General features: G+C 48.6%; 3 protein-coding genes across 5 annotated transcripts in view; 2 read left to right on the top strand and 1 right to left on the bottom strand.

Annotated features, from left to right (window-relative positions):
- The first annotated feature begins 1,374 nt into the window (after positions 1-1,374).
- On the top strand, positions 1,375-6,022 carry Pde6g (phosphodiesterase 6G). Of its 2 annotated transcripts, NM_001398948.1 has the most exons (5): positions 1,375-1,415; positions 1,602-1,667; positions 3,700-3,921; positions 4,962-5,002; positions 5,465-6,022. In NM_001398948.1, the coding sequence occupies exons 3-5, from the start codon at positions 3,776-3,778 to the stop codon at positions 5,539-5,541; spliced, it is 264 nt and encodes an 87-aa protein (NP_001385877.1). In that variant the 5' UTR covers positions 1,375-1,415; positions 1,602-1,667; positions 3,700-3,775; the 3' UTR covers positions 5,542-6,022. The 2 variants fall into 2 exon arrangements, with proteins under 2 accessions (NP_001385877.1, NP_001385876.1); NM_001398947.1 differs by lacking the exon at positions 1,602-1,667.
- Positions 5,920-12,199, bottom strand: Tspan10 (tetraspanin 10). Its single transcript, XM_003750993.6, has 3 exons — positions 11,524-12,199; positions 9,751-10,382; positions 5,920-8,037 (listed from the first exon to the last, which is right to left on the bottom strand). Exons 1-3 carry the CDS (start codon positions 11,560-11,562, stop codon positions 7,728-7,730), a joined length of 981 nt encoding a protein of 326 aa, XP_003751041.2. The 5' UTR covers positions 11,563-12,199; the 3' UTR covers positions 5,920-7,727.
- A 5,365-nt stretch (positions 12,200-17,564) lies between these two features.
- The window catches only part of Nploc4 (NPL4 homolog, ubiquitin recognition factor), a 55,551-nt gene continuing 52,349 nt past the window's right edge, over positions 17,565-20,766 (top strand). Inside the window, exon 1 of one of the 2 annotated variants that reach the window (XM_039085086.2) lies at positions 17,565-17,774. In XM_039085086.2, coding sequence (XP_038941014.1) covers positions 17,760-17,774 — 15 coding nt within the window. In that variant the 5' untranslated portion in view covers positions 17,565-17,759. 2 annotated transcript variants of the gene reach the window in all.

Below are 20,766 nucleotides of genomic sequence, written 5' to 3'. Positions count from 1 at the left end.
AGACCATCCTTAGCTTATGATTTGAGGCCAGCCTGGGACTACATTGTAGGTTGATACAATTATGCAGGTGAGGGCAGACAAGATAAAATGAGGCCTGTCATTGGATGAGAAGGAAGGGAGGTGGGAACAGAGGTTTTAGAAGGAGCTGGGACAGGGGTTGGGGATTTATCTCAGTGGTAGAGTGCTTGCCTAGGAAGCGCAAGGCCCTGGGTTCGGTCCCCAGCTCCGAAAAAAGAACCAAAAAAAAAAAAAAAAGAAGGAGCTGGGAGAACATGGCAGCCGATGTTAAGATTCTTCTCTGCACATAGATACAGGTTGTAATGAATATTTTTAAGGGATGGGTGTGTACAGGATTTTATGCTGTCTAGATGGGCAAATTCTATCTTATCAATTGGATCAGAGGTTATTGTGTGGTGTGTTAGTTCATGTGGCGACTTAATTGGGTTCAAGAGAAGGTGCGGTGGCAGGGCACACAGAACCCACAGCGGAATTGGGATGTGTATGCCGGCGTGGTAACAACTCGCCAAGGGAACTGTGAATGAAAGCAAAACAGCTGGAACAACTTTTGGACCATCCACCCGGCTCACAGAGTACCATGGGGGCCAGCATGGAGCTGCTGAGATAAATTAGCGCTAGTTCCTATGGCCAGCCAGAATCCAAACTAGGGAGAGGGCGACCGCCCAGGTACTTGCAGGAACCGGTCGCACCATCATTTTCTTTTTTACCATAAGACCATGTCTTTAAAAAGAAATAGAAAAAAAAACAAAACCAAAAACCCAATTCTATCGAAGCTTTGTATGAATGAGTTTGAAGAAGCTGATCTGATAGGTGTCTTAGCCTGCTTGCGGGTGTGACCCTAAGACACTACAGCAGAGCCCAAGAGGCCCCAGAGAAAGAAGCTAGAGGAACAGGCACAGGAAATGGGCAATCCAGAGTATCAAATGCACAGCAGTTGAAACCCAAGAGGCAGGGCTTAAAGGCAAGGGGAAAACATGGATAGAGGCTGCTACCCAGAGCATTGAAGTCCATCAGTGGATTCCTCAGTGGGTGGGACAAAGCAAGGGATAACCCCAGCGCAGGACGGTCTGGAAGGTGGCCCAGCTGTTTCTGGAGGCCATGTACATGTGAGGCATAGCCTCACAACCAGTGAAAGCCATATTTCTCCTTTTCTTCCCTACCTACCGGACTTGAGTGTCCTTCCTTCAGACCTCTGGCTGCCTGAACCTCTTGTGCCCAACACCAGCATCCTGGGCAGTGGTGTCTCCCTCAGGGCCCAGCAATCTGATTAGTGTAATGTCAGAGAAGAGAGTCATAATCCGCTCACCAGGAGAAGGATAAATTCCTAGGCCAGTGCTCTGCTGATCCAGATCCAGACGACTGGCACCTGTGGCTCCCTGAGATCTGTCCAACGCTTGGTGAGTATAACCTGTCCTGGTGTCCTTTCTGACTGCTAGGCATCAACTCATTCACCCTAGGTTGGGGGAAGCTAACAGGCGTCTACCACCTCTGCTGAGCTCTTGAGTTTTTAGGAGCCTGACCTGTTCCCTTGACCTTTAGCAAGGACATCCTACCAATGGATCATCTGCTCTGCTTTTCCACAGTGCCAAACGGTAGTTCCTCTGTTATCAAGGCAACCTGACCGTACAACTGAATGGCACCAGCTTTAGGTTAGTCCCGGCTAGGCATCTCAAACGCGGTTTCCATGGAGACAGCACTGATCACTGGAGCTGTCAGGGAACAGCTGCCCATAGGGGTTCCAGGCCTTTGGAGAAGTATTTTACCACTGGGAAGTAAGGATGGGTGCCCCAGGGACTGAGCAGCCTGGTCTCCTATGTTCCTGAGTCCTGTTCCGAGGCTGGTACTGGCTTCAGGCACAGAGGCCGAATCTAGGAATGACAGAGGGGAGTGACTAGGCTGAGAGGGGTGTTGTCTACAACAGATATATGCTTCTCTGTCAGCCCTCATGCTCCAGCAAACCACGGTCTAAAACCAGTGGCTTAAGACTGGACAATGCTATACCTCATCAGACTGAGGGCAGTCCCTTGGGGCTGGGGATTTAGCTCAGTGGTAGAGCGCTTACCTAGGAAGCGCAAGGCCCTGGGTTCGGTCCCCAGCTCCGAAAAAAAGAACCAAAAAAAAAAAAAAAAAAAAAGAGGTAGTCCCTTGGGAAACCCCGTCTGGGTCACCTGTATGGCCTCAGAACATTCAGCAGCATATGAGGTTTATGCTAGAAACCCCGGGAGATTAGGAGTCTCCTTCAGATACTAATAGGATTACAGAAAGCTCTGATGTCAATGGCCAAGGTCACTGGGGCTTAGAGCTTCTGGGGAGCGGTTTGGGGAGAAGAAGAGGGACTATCCTGTCAGAGGCCAGCTCAGCCACACCAGCCCCTGAGGTGACGCCCAACCCAGAATAAGCCCCAATCCAGTGAGCAGCCTCACGTTCTGTGCCCAGGAGGATCCCTGTGTGACCTCTCTCCTTGAGGCCCGATTCCGTCTCAGAGTCATGAAGATGAGAGGTCCTCACATCAGTTGCTCACAGGCAGAGCCCTGCCCCAAGGGCAGCTCTGTGTTCCATTTTGTGGAGGTTTTATCATCACCAAGTCCAACCACAAGAAATAGACAACAAGCCCAACACAACAAGGACATAAATATGAACAAATGTACTTACAGGGGCTGTAAATAGTGCCTTGACTCCCAGCACTCAGGATCTCTGAGTTTGAGACCAGCCTGGTCTACGAGAGAGTTCCAGGACAGCCAGGGCTACACAGAAAGACCCTGCCTCAGGTAGATAGGTAGATAGATAGATAGATAGATAGATAGATAGATAGATAGATAGATAGATAGACAGACAGACAGACAGATAGAAAGTAGATAGATGGGGCTGGAGAGATGATGGCTCAGAGGTTAAAGAGCACCAACTACTCTTTCAGAGGTCCTGAGTTCAAATCCCGGCAACCACATGGTGGCTCAAAACCATCTGTAATGGGATCTGATGCCTTCTTCTGGTGTGTCTGAAGACAGCTACAGTATAGTTATAATATATATAATAAATAAATCTTTAAAGAAAGACAAAAAAGAAAGTAGTAAGTAGATAGATGATAGATAGATAGATAGATAGATAGATAGATAGATAATTTGCCAGGATATGGCATGAAGAAATAAATACAGAACAACATGAGGTAGAGGAGGCCTTCCTTTCCTGAGAAAGGTCCTGGAACTAGTGAGAGCAGTCTGTGGCTGACCACCCGGAAGGGAAGGCAAGTGGCTGTGAGGCACAGGGCAGGATCAGGAGGGAATGTCCTTTGTATCAGTCCCAGGCATCTTCAGAAGGCTTTCAACAGAGTGACAAGGCTGGATCAGATTCCAGTGTGTAGGAGGGGGTGGGGAACAAGCAAGGGTGGTCAGTGACTACCTGCAAGGGGTGGGGGGTAGTAAAATGTCCGGGTTTAGGACATATGGAGGGGCCAAAAAGTTGGCTTGATGTGGATTTGGAGTATGGGATAGCTGCAAGGGCTGTATGTGGCTGCTAGCAATGGGAGGTGTCTGAGGGTACCAGGCAGAAGGAGTGAAGAAGGATTGGTGGAGGTGGGAAGGTGGTTCTCTGGAGCGGGACAGCTCCTGGGTGTCAGCCCTCTCTGCTCCCAAAGTTGTTAGCGTGAGCAAGGGAGCTAACGGGGATCTGTCTGGTCTTCCCTAGCCTGCATGAGGAGTCCAGTCCAGCCTGACAGAGTCCAGAAGCTAAGGGTCACTGCAGTGTCTCTGCCGGCCTCATCATGAACCTGGAGCCACCCAAGAGTGAGATTCGGTCAGCCACACGGGTGATGGGAGGGCCGGTCACCCCCAGGAAAGGACCACCTAAATTTAAGCAGCGGCAAACAAGGCAGTTCAAGAGCAAGCCCCCCAAGAAAGGCGTGCAAGGGTAAGCAAGCATCAGAAGGGAGTCTCTCGTAGAAAGAGCACTCTTCTTGGGCTGCAGCCTCTCACAGAACGAGAACACTGCCCGGGCTGTATGGGAGGACAAGGTGGAGGCTGGGGTGGGGCTCTTTGAGTGTGTCCTCATTCTTATGACTGGGCCCTCAGGAGTGCTGGGGGCACCAAGGGCCTATCATTGACTCCAGGTGCTGCAGCCAGGCAGATCTGGGAAACAGACTCCCTCCTAGGGTATATGTGTGCACCCCCAGCACTTTCTCCTATGCACACACAGACACCTACATATGAACATCTAGAAATTCTGTCTTAGCCAGTTGTCTGTTGCTAGGACAAAATAATTTTGCAGAAGAAAATTGTTGTGCCCACAGTTTTGGAGATTAAAAGTTCCAGGAGGGGTGATCGCCTCGGCTGTTTGGCTTCTGGAAAAGACCCTGTAGTTAATATTACAAATTGGAGGATGGCATCTTGGCAGGAGTACTAAAAAAAAAAGAGACAGATCGTATATGAGTAAAGGAAACTAGGAAGCAGAGAGGAACCAGAGGAACCAGTCTCTTCCTTACCATCACCATGGCTGTAGTTATAACCTTGTCCTGTGAGACTGGCATTAATCCACAGTTCCTCAGGGCCCAATCACTTTCTACTTGGTCTCCCCAAAAAGCTCTACCACCTCCCAAGACTGTTTGACTGGGGGCTAATTTCCAGCATGTGTGTCTTTCAGGGACAAGCCGTAGGTAGCCTGCGCATTGAGACACACACAGCACCCTCACACCCACTCACGCCCCCCCACATCACACTCCTGCAGAGACCCACAGCCCATGCTCACCCAGGCAACGCTGTGGTGGTGCCTGCCCATGCGCTCACCCTTCCTTCCCTGGCCCTCGGCTTGCGAATCTCGGGGCACATGGTGGTGATAGAGGAGAGCCCTCAGATCCTGCCCAGTAGCAGATGTAGGGGAGGAGACCTTCAGTCTGGGTTCCAGGGGTGGCTAGATCTAGGCCTAGAGATCCTTAACAACTCTTGTCTATGCAGGTTTGGGGACGATATCCCTGGAATGGAAGGCCTGGGAACAGGTATGACAGCTTGGGGTTGTTGCCTTTGGACTGCCTTACTAAGTCCTCCATATCCCTCAGACGTATTCCCTCAGGTCCCAGATTCCTCTGTTTACTGCTTAGCCTGCCTCCCTTCTGGCCCTCTACTTCTCTCCCAGCATCAAGCTTCAGACTCCACTGAGAGGGGTTTTCCCATGGATTAGGTTCACCGGGCACTGGAGAAACCTTTCTCCTTCTGACTTTGGCAAAGGGTCCCTTGAGCTCCCCATTTGGGCCTACAGCATTCCTCTCTGCTGGAGGCAAGACCCAGAACATAAAGTTGGTGCTTTCTGCTTGGGGGAAGGGGGGGCGGAGTTTGCAACCGTAGCCTGGACTCTCATCCTAGGTAGCTATGCTTTCATCTGGGTAGTGAAGAGCAGGGTAGCCGGAAATGGGTGACCCCGGAGTCACAGTCTCTTTAATCACACCTTTCCTTTCCTGCAGATATAACCGTCATCTGCCCTTGGGAGGCCTTCAACCATCTAGAGCTGCATGAGCTGGCCCAGTATGGCATCATCTAGTCAGACTCCCCCTACGTGAGTGAGCCCTGTGGAAGCTACCTGCTGAAGACCCACTCTACCATCTGTAAACCCTGTCCAGGACCCCTGCCCAAGCTTGAGCCTGAGTCCCTAGACTCCCCTGGAACAACCTCAGGCCCTGACACCAGATTCTGAGAGCCTACAGCCTCCCACAGGACACCCCATTGACCTGAAGTCACTGAGCAGCAGAAAGAAGGGAGTGGGACACAGCCCCACCTCCTGTCCTTCTTGTGGCTGTAACGCAGGGTTGGACTCCCCAGTAATGTTTCCCCTGAACTGCCTTCTGAGGATAAGGAAGTTCCTCTGTCTTGCAGCCGTTCCAGATGGGTGTCTTGGGGTGGGACACTGTCCTGGGGTGATGTGGCAAGAGAGACTAAGCTACCCCACCCATTATACCAACCTTCCCAACATACTCTTGTCCCTTGTCCCTATTTCGAAATAAAATTAGCTATGTCCTTGCTTATCTGAGGTTCGTTGGTGAAAGCTGTACCTACAGGAGGGTTGCTTTATCAGCACCGTGAAGGAAGGACCAGGGCAGGTAGAGGTAGGAGAGACTGGCCAGGAAGAGAAATAGAAAAATTCTGCAGATCCCATTCTCCGTGAGTCTTGAGGTCCCAGACATATGAGCGTGACTGTGACCCTCACTTCTTTTTTTTTTTTTATTCATTTATTATATATGAGTACACTGTAGCTGTCTTCAGACACACCAGAAGAGGGCACCAGATCTCATTACAGATGGTTGTGAGCCACCATGTGGTTGCTGGGAGTTGAACTCAGGACCTCTGGAAGAGCAGTCAGTACCCTTAACCACTGAGCCATCTCTCCAGCCCGTGACCCTCACTTCTAGTGGCCATAGTCAGTGATGCATAGTCTTCAAGAAGAGTGGGAAAGGACAAAAACTAGAAACTTAAACATGGGCATTTAGTGAGTAGCTTCATGGCCTCACCAGTCCATCCTAAGACTGACAACTGACAGCTGCCGTGCACCCCCAGTAACCTGAGAACCCCACACACAGGGGTGAGGTAAGGGTGAATTCACCCCAAAGCACCCACAACATTTAGGGTAAGTGTTTCTTATTCTCTGGGCATGGCCAGAAAGTGGCTTTCAGAAGGGCCTTCAGTGCTGGCCCTGGTGGTACACACTTGTAATCTGAGCACTGGAGAGCCGGAGGCAGGAGAGTGCTGAAGACAGGTCATCCTGAGCTACATAGGGAGGTCAAAGCTAGCCTGCAATACATGAGACTCTGTCAAAAGAGAAAAAAATGGGCTGGAGAGATGGCTCAGAGGTTAAGAGTACTGACTGCTCTTCCAAAGGTCCTGAGTTCAAATCCCAGGAACCACATGGTGGCTTACAACCATTTGTAATGAGATCTGATACCCTCTTCTAGTGTGTCACAGTACTTATATATAACAAATGCATCTTTTAAAAAAAGACAGAAAAGAAGAGAAAAAGACTCCACTTATAAGACAGCCACAGACTGACCATGTTAACTCTACAGATAAAATCAGAGTTGGGCTGCCTACTACTGGCTGTCAGCCCTAGCCGGGAAACTGGGAATGGTCTCCATTCTGATTTTTGAAAGACAGCACCAGTTATGAGATCTGTAGTTTACTGTACAAATATGAACAGACACACTGATAAGCAAAGTCTTCCTCCTACCAAAACAAGTTTTCTACAGGGTATGCTCTGGGTATTACCCTATGTCCTACCAAAGACCAGAAAGCAAGAGGAGGCCTGTGAGAAGCGAGCAGTAATGAAATGGGGTCCAAGAGCCAGTCAGCGTGAGACTGATCAGGGAAGGTGACCCAGATTGGAAGTGGGAGCCCCCAGCCCTGGCTCCTTCTGCCATCTAGTGGGGTGCAGGGCATGCAGGTATGTGCAGACACAGACCACTGCGGTGGCCTTTGCAAAAGCCAGCCATGGGCTTGGCTGGGTCCTGAGAAATCAGGACTGAAATTGTGAAATTGGACCAGCACAAAGGCCATCTGGGTGAGCCTTGGGGACTGATAGAACAGATGTGGCAAAGAAGCCAGGGCCAGGAGTGGAAGCCCAGGGGTCTGTCACCTTCCCTGGAAGGTGGGAGAAGCTCGGAACATGGTCTGCATTGCAGTCTTCTGAGCTGCGGTCGGTGGGGAGGGTACTGCTAGCGGCTTGCAAAGGGCCTGGTTCTATGTCCTCTGCGCCTTGTGGACAGCTAGGGCCCGTAGCAGGCAGGCAGCCAACAGGAGTTCAGTCCCTTGGATCATGATAACAGCCACAGCACAGCCGCCTATGGCACCAACGTTCCCTCGCAGCCATTCTTGCAGCACGGGCCAGCAGCCCTGCAGGTACACTACTTGTCCAGCTGCATTTGGGTCCAGATGCAATGCCCCCAAACCACACTGAGTGTTCACTACAGCTCCGTCTTCCTGGAGGTTGATGCAGCAGGAGGCAGGAAGGCTGCAGGCTTGCACCCCGGGAGAGCTGCAGTTAAAGTACCTGCAGGGTACACAAGGTTCAGTCTGAAAGAGAAGGCCTGCCTTCAGTCAGTCATTTAGTCATTCAGTCATTCAGTCATTCAGTCATTCAGTCTCTCTCTCTCTCTCTCTCTCTCTCTCTCTCTCTCTCTCTTCTCTCTCTCTATCTCTCTCATGCAGACAAACACAAATGCACACTCACAGACACATACACGCATACACACACACACTGGTATATGAAGAAGCATATACATACATGTACAAACATACACATACACACAAGTGCATATAAAGAGGTATGTGTATATGCATGCAAACACACAAACACACACACAGAACACCAGTTTCTCATCTCATCGTGCTTACCCTCCTCTGTATTTGCAGACCAGGGGTGAAGGGGTGGGGTAGAGTGTCTGTCTCAGCAGGCAAAGAAATGTTTAATGAGGTGACTGGAGGAAAGGAGTTGACAGGACCTTGTCCCATCCACACCGTGAGTTTATTTAAGCAGGCAATGTCAGAGAGGAAGTGGACTGAGCTTCCACAGAAGTTTCCAGAAGGGGCTGCAGTGAGAAGAGGTGTTACTGGGCAGCAGCAGAAGGCTCAGTCATGAGGAGCCTCAGCTATAGTTTCCCACGGATCTGGACCTAACTGGCCCTGACAACCATGAACAGAGCATACTCTCTGGGACCAGGCAGGTTCTCCCAGGTGCTTTGGAATGTGCCAGGAGCAGAGTAGCACAATGTATCGTAGCTACGCTAGGAATAAGTAACTAGTCTTTACAGCCTGCTCTGTCTCTGTCCCTCAATATCAACTGGCTTCAGAGGCTTCAGAGAGGGAGCATAATGTTTGTCCTGGATGTCACAAGGAGGACAGGGGCTGCTCAAGCTGTCTGTGTACTGGAGGAAGCAGACAAAACAGGGACCCTCAAGCAGAACGTAAGACACTGTGCCGTGCCTGGGCTGGAAATTTAATCACACTCATGTGAACACATACATATAGTCATAGATTGATAACCTGAACTAGCCCTAAGGCATTTTTCTTGACACTGAAATATTCTGAGATTAAAAAAAAAAAAAAAAAAAAAAAAAAAAAAAAAAAACAGGGCTGGAGAGATGGCTCAGGGGTTAAGAGCACTGACTGCTCTTCCAGAGGTCGTGAGTTCAATTCCCAGCAACCACATAATGGTTCACAGCCATCTGTAATGAGATCTGATGCCCTCTTCTGGTGTGTCTGAAGACAGCAACAGTATACTCATATACTAATAATATTATAAGTATATAATAAATAAATCTTTAAAAAAACAAAAAACTCACTTTTCTGGTGTCTGCTAGCCTGGCCTCTTTATTAAGACATCCTTCTGAAGGGACAGCATGGACAAGCTAAGTCTGGGCCCTAGAATTGGCCAAAAGTTGGGCTTGTTTAGGTTCAAGACCGTGGCCCACGCAAAGGCAAGTGCCCACACCTCTTGAGTAAGTGCGCACATTTGCATGTCTGTCTGTGTATATGTAACATGTGTGTGCCTCAGTGTGAGACTTCATTTTGTGTTTATGGAAGAGGGATATATGAGGACAGATGAGTATACTTGTGTACCGGCATGTGGAAGCAGGAGTGCAAGGCATGTGGTTGTGGGTGCACACAGGAACATACACATGTGTATGCGCACATGCTCGGATGGTTGAGTAAGGCATGTAGATCATCCCTTCTCTTACCCATGTGGAGTTTGGGGAGCACTCACAGGTTCTGTTGCCAGTCCTGGTAGGATTCTGCCCCACAGCATTGCAGCCCCAGCTGGACTTGGTCAAGGAGGAAGTGCAGGTCTGGGTCATTCCAGTAGTGTATGATGGCTAGGTGAAGTGTACGCTTCAGGCTGTCCTGCAGTGGGTCCCAGAGGGTCACCACTAGAGCCCCTGCCAGGGCTTCCAGTGCCAGACAGGAGAGGACAGCCCCATAGTAGCAGTGCAGTAGGCAGCTGTTCTCACAGAAAGCACCCAGACATCCGGACAGGCTCACCACACTGACCACCAGGCCTCCTAGCATCAGCACCAGCATAGGATCTGTCGGCAGGGGTTCACCCCAGCCACTTCCCTGAGACCTTTTAACAGCCAGGCCCCAGAGCCCTGCAGCTAGGGCCAGCAGAGCAGGGAGGGAGAAGAGAAAGTTAGAGAGGAAAATCAGATACTTGACACAGCTGCTCCCCGTGGAAAGGGGGAGGGAGGAGGCCTGGCCTCCCCTCCAGGACTGGTGCTTTGCCCCAGGACAGCATCTGCAGCCCCAGGCCCCTTTCTGATTCTTCCAGAGTGTTGGATATGTAATATTTGCAGCAGGTAGACTGTCCCTGGTGAGTGGGTACTCTTGGCCAGCGGTGTCCTGCAGAAGGAAAGGAAACTTAGGGGATGCATCGGTGGGACCTCAGTCACTCGGATTCTGGAACATTGAACAGGGGTGAAGCCTCACCAGAGAGGGGCTAAGAAGCTGGGGTGGGTCAGGGTCTGACAGTAGGTACCTCCTATTGGTTTGGTCTGAGAGCTTGGGGATACCTTATCTACGTGTGGGAGGGCCTGGGGTGCTGCTCCTACATGACAGATGGTCACAAACCTCTCTACAGGGGGATGTGGAGGGCTGTGGCTACCAGGGTCCTAGTTTCCTGGGAGCTTAGGGAAACATTAGTTTCAGGGTCACTGGGGTTTCAAATCACAACTCAACCAGGAACCAGGATACCTTTCACAGCCCCACAGGTCTGCTTCCCCTGAGCTTGGAATGGTCTCTGTGTTGGAATCAGTCTGTAGTGCCTGCCCCCCACACCCCAGAAGTGACTTCGTGCAGTCACAGGAGGGACTTTCCCACCCAAGCCTTAAGCGCAGGCTGCCTAGGATAGAGAAGCTGATCTTGTGACTAATCCCCCTCCTGCATGAAACCAACCTTGATTTCTTGGCATCATCTCAGACACACCAACCGAACCTAGGCCAAGTATGGGCACTATATTGGACATAGTGTAGTGGATACAGGGAGAGACTGTCTGGGTACTGCCTGCCTGGTTTCCTGGGCAGGAAGAGACATAGTCAATAGACTAACTGGGGCAGGAATCTACAGGAGGCGAGGAAAACTTGCCTTCCAGCAGGAAGCTCAGCTGAGCAGGCAGACATGAGAGAGACCCTCTACAGGGAGGTGGGGTAGCCCCATTCACAACCTGGTGTTTCGAATGACAGTTTGACTTAGGCGTGACAACAATAGAGTTCACATTCAGCCTCAAAGGACATTTGCCCTTACCTGTTCCTGAGTCAATACTCCTCTCAGGCCCCTTAAAGTCTAGCACCCAAGAGGGGCTTCTAATCAGTGAAGCTTCCACCCTCATCTAAGAGACTCACCCATTGGCATCTGCTTAACGACAAATCCTAGCACATAGCTAGACTGGAGGGCAGGGCCAGGAGTAGACCATAACCTGGTCCAGGAGCCTCCCCGAGGACCTTACCAAGGCATCTTCAACCTGAGCTATTAAGTGCTAGCTCACCTGAGACAGCAAGGGGCTGCTTTCTTCTTCCGCCATCATCCACGCAAATCAAGAAAGCTGCAGAGACCAGTGGATGGTGTCTCTCTTGAACAGGTTACAGTCCCAGAGTAGCAATGTCCCTTGGCTTCTCTGTGAACTGTACAGCCCAGGGCTGGAGAGCTGCAAGCTCCACCCACACGGCGATCACAGTGGGATCATGTGAGGAGTCACATTTTAGGGCTTACAGTGGGTCCCTGCTTCTGCAGACGCATCTGGTCTTTCTAGCCTGTAATTCTTGGCCTTGGCTGCAGGGATATCCTGAAAGTCTGTACAACCATGACTTTGGTAAGGTGGCCCTGGTGCTGGGCTCATGGCTGTCACTGTTGAGTGCTATTTTGGTCTTGGCCTGTAGTAGGCTCAGCTGGTGTTCTATCAGCACCCTCAAAGGATCAGTTCTGTGCAAACTTGTTCACAACAGCAGACCCAGGAGCCACACGGGCAGCACAAAACATTTTATCCAGAGTAAGAACAAATCAGTATTCACATTCCAGATGTCCCTTCCCTCCAAACCTCTTAGCAGCAGAATTTTGCTATGGTCACCATCCAGTCCTTGCGTCTAAAAGACTTGGGCTGTGTTAACTTATTATGGAGACAGAAAGCATGGCCCTACCACCCAACCTTGTCTCCCTGCTTCTGACTTGTATGTGTGTGTGTGTGTGTATGAGTGTGTGTGTGTGTATGTGTGTATATGTGTGTATGTGTGTGTGTATATGTGTGTATGTGTATGTATGTGTGTGTATGTGTGTATGTGTGTGTATGTGTGTGTATGTATGTGTGTGTATGTGTGTATGTGTGTGTATGTATGTGTGTGTATGTGTGTATGTATGTGTGTATGTGTGTGTGTATGTGTGTGTATGTGTGTATGTGTGTGTATATATGTGTGTATGTGTGTATGTATGTGTGTGTATGTGTGTATGTATGTGTGTATGTGTGTGTATGTGTGTGTATGTGTGTATGTGTGTGTATGTGTGTGTATGTGTGTATGTGTGTGTATATATGTGTGTGTATGTGTGTATGTATGTGTGTGTATGTGTGTATGTATGTGTGTATGTGTGTGTATGTGTGTGTATGTGTGTATGTGTGTGTATGTGTGTGTATGTGTGTATGTGTGTGTATATATGTGTGTATATGTGTGTATGTTTGTGTGTGTATGTGTGTATGTATGTGTGTATGTGTGTGTATGTGTGTGTATGTGTGTGTATGTATGTGTGTGTGTATGTGTGTGTGTGTGTGTGTCTGATATGTAGATTGTTTGTTAGTGTCATTTCAAGGCCAACAGTACCTTGAAACATTAGGGAGTCCTTCTGTCTCGCTGTACATGCCAAGTGTTTCGACCGCAGTTACTCTGAGTTTCAGCTTTTGATGGACATCCCAGGCTCAGCCTCCACCTTTAGCTTTATCTATCATTGTTCTGACTCATAACTTTATATGCCAGACAATCGAATGGCCTAGCACTTGTGCATCCTGGTCTTTGTCACCCCCACCCCCAATACACTATCACTACTGCCTGGAACCCTCCAGTGTCTTCTCCCCACCCCCAATGTTGAGGATGAAATCTCGGACCTCACAGAGTTATAGCCCTATTGTGCCTACAATTTTTGCATAAAGGCTCTAGATTCTTTGTTTTGTTTTGTTTTTCTTTTTTTTGGGGGGGGGGTTCTTTTTTTCCGGAGCTGGGGACCGAACCCAGGGCCTTGCGCTTCCTAGGCAAGCGCTCTACCACTGAGCTAAATCCCCAGCCCCTTGTTTTGTTTTTCAAGGCAGGGTTTCTCTCTGTAGTCCTTGTTACCCTGGAACTCACTCTGTAGACCAGGCTGGCCCCAAACTCAGTTCCTCCTGTCTCTGCCTCCCAAATACTAAGATTCAAGGCACCACCACTGCCTGGCTAAAGTCACATTTTATTCACTTCTCCCTGTATGAAATATTCAGGCTGGGCATGTTAGCATATACCTGGGCCAGAATAGAAAAATCACCAATGTGCTGATGGATTTGGCAGGCAGTGAAAGGGCATCTTGGGTAGGATTTTGAAGTTCTCTTTGCAGAAGACTATGCTCCGTGGAGAGGAAGTCAGCTAGGAACTCAAGGAAGAACCCAGAGGGAGGAATGGAGACAGAGGTGATAGAGAAATACTGTTTCCTGGCCTATTTTCTTTTTTTTTTTTTTTTTTCGGTTCTTTTTTTCGGAGCTGGGGACCGAACCCAGGGCCTTGCACTTCCTAGGTAAGCGCTCTACCACTGAGCTAAATCCCCAGCCCCCCTGGCCTATTTTCTGATGCTCTCCTAGCTTTGTTACAGAGCTTGAACCTAGGGTATGGTGCTACCAATAGTGAAGGGGGCCTTTCCACAACAACCATCAGTCAGGACAGTCTCTCACTAAGACCGCAGAAATCAATGTGATCAAGGTAGTGCTTCACCGGAAGATCCTTCCTCCCAGGTATATCTAGGCCATGTGAAACCGACAATAAAAACTGCATCATGTCAACCCTGATCATCTTTATTTTATTTTGAGACAGGGTCTCATTGTGTACCTATGGATGTCTTGGAACTTAGACCAGGCTAGCCTTGAGCTCAGAACACCATTTATCTCTGCTTCCAAAGTGCTGGGATTAAAAGTGTGTGCTATCATGCCCAGCCCAACCTTAAAGAAAATTTGTGTGTGTGTGTGTGTGTGTGTGTGTGTGTGTGCGCTCGAACACACACACATGCACACACATGCGCGCGCGCGCACACACATGCTCACACGCACACACACACACACACACACACTATAATGGCTATACTGTGTGCTATAATGTATGTGTGAAGGTCAGAGGACAATGTCCAAGAACTTGTTTTTCCTTCCACTTTGTGAGTTTAGAGGATTAACCTCAAGTCATCTGCCTCGGCATTGGCGTGCACTTTGATTCACTTGGCCCCCCGACCATCTTATTTATGTACATGGTTGTTTAGTCTTCATGCCCAGAAGGGGCCCCTGGGTCCCCTGGAACTGGAATTACAGCAGGTTGTGAGCCACCACGGTGATGTTGGGAATGGAACCCAGATCCTCTGGAAGAGCAGCCGATGCTCTCAACGTCGAGCCATCTCCTCAACTCCTGGTCATCTCACTTTAAACGGTCTCTGTCACCTTCCACCTCTGTCCTTGCCTTGGTTGTACACTGGTCATTAACATCTGCTTGATATTACAGATTTGCAAGTCGATCTCCCTGTGGGGTAACTGGTCCAAGGCAGGAGCCCATGTCTTCCTCTACCCACATTGTAAGGGCCGTGCCACACACTAAGTTAGCATTCAGTAAAAAATTGTAGGTGGACGCAAGGCCCTGGGTTCGGTCCCCAGCTCCGAAAAAAAGAACCAAAAAAAAAAAAAAAATGTAGGTGGAATGGATAAGCCAAAATCTAAACGGGCTGGAGAGATGGCTCAGTGGTTAAGAACACTGGCTGCTCTTCCAGAGGTTCTGAGTTCAGTTCCCGGCAACAACATGGTGGCTTACAAACCATCTTCGATCTGATGTCCTCTTCTGGTGTGTCTGATAGCCACAGTGTACTCGTATAAATAAAATAAATAAATCTTATAAAAATTAAATTACAGGTTGCAGAATGTGTGTTATCAGCACTGACATTGATGATTTGATGGGATTAGAGGGGAGCCAGGTCTCTTGGTGTACACCTATAATCCCATTACTCAGGAAGCAGGTGGGAAGATTTCAGACTGGAAACCAGCTTGGGTTACATGATAGGAGACCAGGATCAAAGCGGGCCTTATATATCCACGACTCTGTAGAAAGCTTTCCCACCACGAATGAAGCCTGCGTTTTACCCCAGTATCCACAAAATTGGGTGTGAAGGCACACTCCTGTAACCCCAGCATGAGGAGGTGGAGACAGGAGAATCCAAGGTTCAAGGGCTGAACCTGTATTTGGTGCTGTCCCAGAGGACTCAGTTTTAGTTCCCAGCACCCACATGGTGGGTCTCAATTTATGCAGGTGAGGCCTGGCACAAGATAAAGCAAGGCCTCTGATTGGGCAGTGAAAAGTAAGGCTGGGACAGAATTTTTGTAAGGGGCGGGGGAGGGAAGAAAAAAGAAGAACCAAGACGGAGGCAGAGAAGGACGACCCAGATCCCTGTGGCCTTAAATGGCCACAGGTAGTTATGAATATTTCTTTTTCTTTTTTTTTTTTTTTTTTTTTTTTTTTGGTTCTTTTTTTCGGAGCTGGGGACCGAACCCAGGGCCTTGCGCTTCCTAGGTAAGCGCTCTACCACTGAGCTAAATCCCCAGCCCCGTTATGAATATTTCTTAAGGGATGGAATTTTATAGGACAATTTATCTTATCTAGGTGGGCAGTTTATATCATTATCATTTGGTTGTGAGTTTATTGTGTGGATGTTTTGTGGAATAAGAATTTAAGACATAAATCTGATTGCTAAATTATAAGCTTATTGAGTTTTGATTCCCCCCCCCCCCAGGTGAGGACCGAACCTAGGGCCTTGCGCTTTCTAGGTAAGCGCTGTACCACTGAGCTAAATCCCCAGCCCCGAGTTTTGATTTTCACCGGTAACCGGTAACCGGGAGTTGTGACTATAACCACAGGGGATGCTGGGAATGTGAGCAGAGTCCGCAGCAAGAGAGTTGCAAGAGGGTGGCTGCTGCTGGGCTCAGAGAATAGCGCGTGGGATGGGGATTGGGAGCTTAGCGGGTGAGATGCTTTGCTGACTGAGATGAAAATACCCCCTCGGATGCCATGTGGCCCACAATAGCGTGGGATGGTAGAAATTCTTTATTAATACTTACCGCAACACTCAATCACCTGAAACTCCACTTCCAAGGGATCCACTCCCTCTTTTGATGTTCTTAGGTATCAAGCACTGGTGTGGTGCAGCAAAACACATGCAGGCAAAAACACTCGTACGTACATATAATGTAAATTTAAAAGTCTGGAAAAAGGGGCTGGGGATTTAGCTCAGTGGTAGAGCGCTTACCTAGGAAGTGCAAGGCCCTGGGTTCGGTCCCCAGCTCCGAAAAAAAAGAACCAAAAAAAAAAAAAAAAAAAAAAAGTCTGGAAAAAGCGCTTGCCTAGCAAGCGCAAGGCCCTGGGTTCCGTCCCCAGTTCTGAAAAAAAAGAAAAGAAAAAAAAAAAAAAAGTCTGAAAAAGTTTAGTCCAGTGGATGGCACATGACTTTGGGTAGACCTCTGTAAAATCAAGGCCAGCCTGGCTTACAGAGCTAGCTCCAGGACATATATTAATAATATATATAGTACAATATATAACATATACAATAACATATATTATATAATAACAAAAATAAATAAAACAGTCTAAAATATAAACAGAGTTTAGTACACTCAAACTGAACCATCGGTGGCAGGAGTGGGTGCCTGCCTTTCAATCCCAGCACAGAGGCAGGCCCATCACTGTGAGTTCCAAACCAGCCAAGGCTATATTTAGTGAGACCCTGTCTCAAAAAAAAAAAAAATAAAAAAAAAGCCAAAACAACAACAACAACAAAATCAAATAAAAATTCGGAGGCATTTAGCCTCTTAAGAGATTTCCATTACATCTACTTCAAAACATATGCATGAAGTTACAAAATTCAGTGCAAAAGGAGGACCTGGAAAATTGTGAAGACGGTACAGAACATCCTTTTTTTTTTTTTTTTTGGTTCTTTTTTTTTTTTTTTTTTTTTTCCGGAGCTGGGGACCGAACCCAGGGCCTTGCGCTTCCTAGGTAAGCGCTCTGCCACTGAGCTAAATCCCCAGCCCCGGTACAGAACATCCTTAACGGTTATATTTGAGTGAGATCTCGATGCTCGTCTCCTCTTGCAGCTTTTTTGTATCGTTCGAACTTTCAGGAATATGCCTTTCCTGTCCGTCTTCTGAATTTGAGGTCCTGGGTCCAGTATAGGAGGCAGGGTTAGACGCGCGCCTAGGAGGGGCGGGGCCGAGGTACGCGCGGCGCCGCCTGCGCATGCGCGCGGCCGTTGGCGGGGCCGGAACCTTGTTTCGTCTCTCTTCGCCTGGCGGAGTGCGTTGAGCGAAGCACCGGACGTCGGCGCTGGCGGAGCCGGGCGGCGAAGCTGGAGCGGCGGTGGCGGCGGCGGCGGGAGGCCGGGGCCGGGGCTGAGGCCGAGGCCGGGGCTGCGAGGCCCTTGGGGAGACAGGCGGCGGCAGCCCGGGGCCCGAGCCCGGAGGCAGGAGCGACCGCCATGGCCGAGAGCATCGTGAGTGCGGCGGTCGGGAGGGAGCGGGGCGCCGGGATGAGGCAGCAGATTTGCGGGCGTCCTGGGCGGGCCAGCGCTGGACGGTGCTCGGAGCCGGCGGCTTCTCCTCATTCGCCTTGGTTTTGAGGAGGTACCAGCCCTAGCCGAGCCCGGAGAGGCTGGTGGGAAGGGGGCCGAGCGGTCCGAGTGGAGCGGCCTTCTTCCTCCCTGCTGCCGCAGGTTGCTCTGAGGGACCTCGGCCTTCTCCCAGGCCCCGAAGCCGGGTGCGTCCTTCTCTCCTCCCCCATCCCAGCAGTGCCTCGTCATGATTTCACTCCGGAAGAGTCGACCGGAGAAGGGCATCATTAGGGGGAACCCCTTTTTCACAGAGGACGCGGCCATGGGGGCAATCCGAAAACTGGCGGGACTGGCTCTTCTTTGACATAGACAACTTGATGACTACCTGTTTACAAGGAGTATAATAAAGAAGGCTGATTTCACTTTGGCCTGTCAGTAGAGATTGTCACCCCCAACCCCATGGAATATGTCAGTAAAACAAGAGGAAAACCAGCCGGTGGTTAACTTGTGGGAGTTTCCAAAGTGATAAGAGTAAACAGACTGTCCTGACAGAATAATTATGGCCAACATTGAGGAATATTTGAGATTTCCGTGGAATCGGAATCATGTTGGTTGCTTTAAGCCTGGGACAGCTCTGCAATGGTTTCCTGCATTCGAGAACAATCACTTCTCTCTGGGTTCCTTGGATTTCCAGGGAAGTGTAGCTCTTGAGTTTTGTTTTGTTTCTTGAAACAGTCGTACTACTTCATCTCAGACTGTCCTTGTCATTGACATGCTCCCACCTCACCTACCTCATCGCAGACAAGGACTACTATTTCTGGCAGGTTAAGACTTAAGGCTTTTCTCTTAGGGCAGCCTCTCTTTCTTTACAGTTCCATTTAGGGGTCTTCCGTTCTCTCTGTATTTCCTATCCTGAATGCAGATGATGCAGAGAAACCTCAGAATGGCTGACTTTGTTTTAAACTAAAGTTTACCATCTCAGATGACTTGCTTAGACATAGGTGAGGTATCAGCAGGTAAATCTGCTTTTTAAACTTCCCACTTTAATGATCTTTACTGAGGTTAAGCAGTTTGTTTCAGAGGCTGACCTGGGCATCAGTTGGTCTTCAGTTGACTTTCTCAGGCTGTAAGGAATTAATATACTCTTCAGAAGTTGATTTTAGAAGTTTTACTTTTAAGACATGTATTTTATGTAGATGGGCATTTTACCTTCATATATGTACATGTACCACACCTGATTGTTAAAGAAGGCCAGAGTAGTTTGGATCCTCAGGAACGTGTGGGTGCTGGGAATTGAACCCAGTTCCCCTGGAAGAGCAAGAAGTGCTATTTATGGATAAGCCATCTCACCAGCCCCTTTTTGAAAAAGTTATGTGTAGGGTATGTGCACATAAGTGCAGTTGTTTAGAAGCTAAAGGTTTTGGACACCCTGGAGCTGAAGTTACAGGCAGTTGTGAGTCACTCAGTTGTGGATGCTGGGAACTGAACTAGGATGCTCTGTAGGAGCAGTGAGTGAGTACTCTTACCTTCTGAGCCATCTCTCCATCCCTGTTTCTTCTGAATTCGAAGGGGGGGGGGGTCTTCAAAGAACTTCTGTAGGGATAATGTTAAAAATTCAACCATTCTTCCAAGAAAATTTCTATTTTTTTAGTCTTGATTTTTTTGTTTGTTTGTTTTTGTTTTTACTTTGTGACTCAGACTCGACTGTGTTGTTCAGGCTCGTCTAGCTCCAGTGCTCAGACTCTCCTCAGCTTCCCAGATAAGTGGGATTGCTGCTGCTGCTTCCACACGTTTGGCTTTTTTTTTTTTTTTAAATAGATATGTATTTTTGTTCTGTCTGCATGTATACCTGCATGTTGGAAGAGGGCATCAGATGCCAGTATAGACTGGTTGTGAGCCACCATGTGGTTGCTGGGAATTGAACTCAGGACCTCTTGAAGAGTAGCGAGTGTTCTTAACTGCTGAGCCTTCTCTCCAGCCCCACGTCTAACATTAAGAATCTGTGTTCTTCGTGTGGCCAAATCTGTCTATTCTGTATTCTCTTTTGTAGCCTGTCAGAGGTTAATCCAAAACCTTTCTCAGCACATGGTTGTTTCTTCTTCAATTCAGACTCCCATCAGGTACAGTGACTTTGCGCTTTAGAATTCTTTGGGAAGCAAGGCATTGTAGCATAGGCCTGTAATCCCAGAACTTAGGAACCTGGGCCAGGTTCCTAAAGGTTTGAAACTTGTCTGGTCTGCATCATGCGTACAACCAAACCAAAATCAGCCAACCAACAGATTTCTCTTGCTACTTCTTTCTCCTAGTACCAGGGTAAGTGATGGAATGAAGGAGCGTTTGTGGAGCCTTCCACAGAGAAGCAAGGTCTTAACTTTGACATGTTGCAGAGTTGAAGACAGATAAGAATGAAATATATATGAGGTGTTTTTCCTCGGCATCAAATCCCAAGTGAAGAAAAGAGTTCTAGAAATCAGTTCTCACTTATAGTTGCACTTACTACAGATGGGAGCTGGGTGAAGAAATGAGACACTGAGACAGATATGGTTCAGAAGCAAATGTGTGCACAACTTTATGCCTTTTTTCCAGAACAGAGTATTTAATGTTGAACATACTGGACAAAACCAAGTAAAACTCACTAAAAATTGAGAGGGGCGGTCATATCATTTTAGAAGAACCTGCATCGTTCTTAAAAAGAAGACAAAACTCAGTTAACTGTAAGCCATTATGGAGTTCCTCAGTGTGTTAGTAGAAGTCTTTGTTTAAAGTATTTTCTGTTTTTTTTTTTTTTTCTTTTTTTCGGAGCTGGGGACCGAACCCAGGGCCTTGCGCTTGCTAGGCAAGCGCTCTACCACTGAGCTAAATCCCCAACCCCTAAAGTATTTTCTGTACAGTGCACCATTAGTGAGTGCTGGAGAAAGCACTACAACAGAGGTAT

Source organism: Rattus norvegicus, chromosome 10 (genome assembly GCF_036323735.1).
Source record: "Rattus norvegicus strain BN/NHsdMcwi chromosome 10, GRCr8, whole genome shotgun sequence".
Lineage (NCBI taxonomy): Eukaryota > Metazoa > Chordata > Mammalia > Rodentia > Muridae > Rattus > Rattus norvegicus.
The sequence above is the reverse complement of the archived record's forward strand: the minus strand, read 5'-3'. Positions and strand labels throughout refer to the sequence as shown.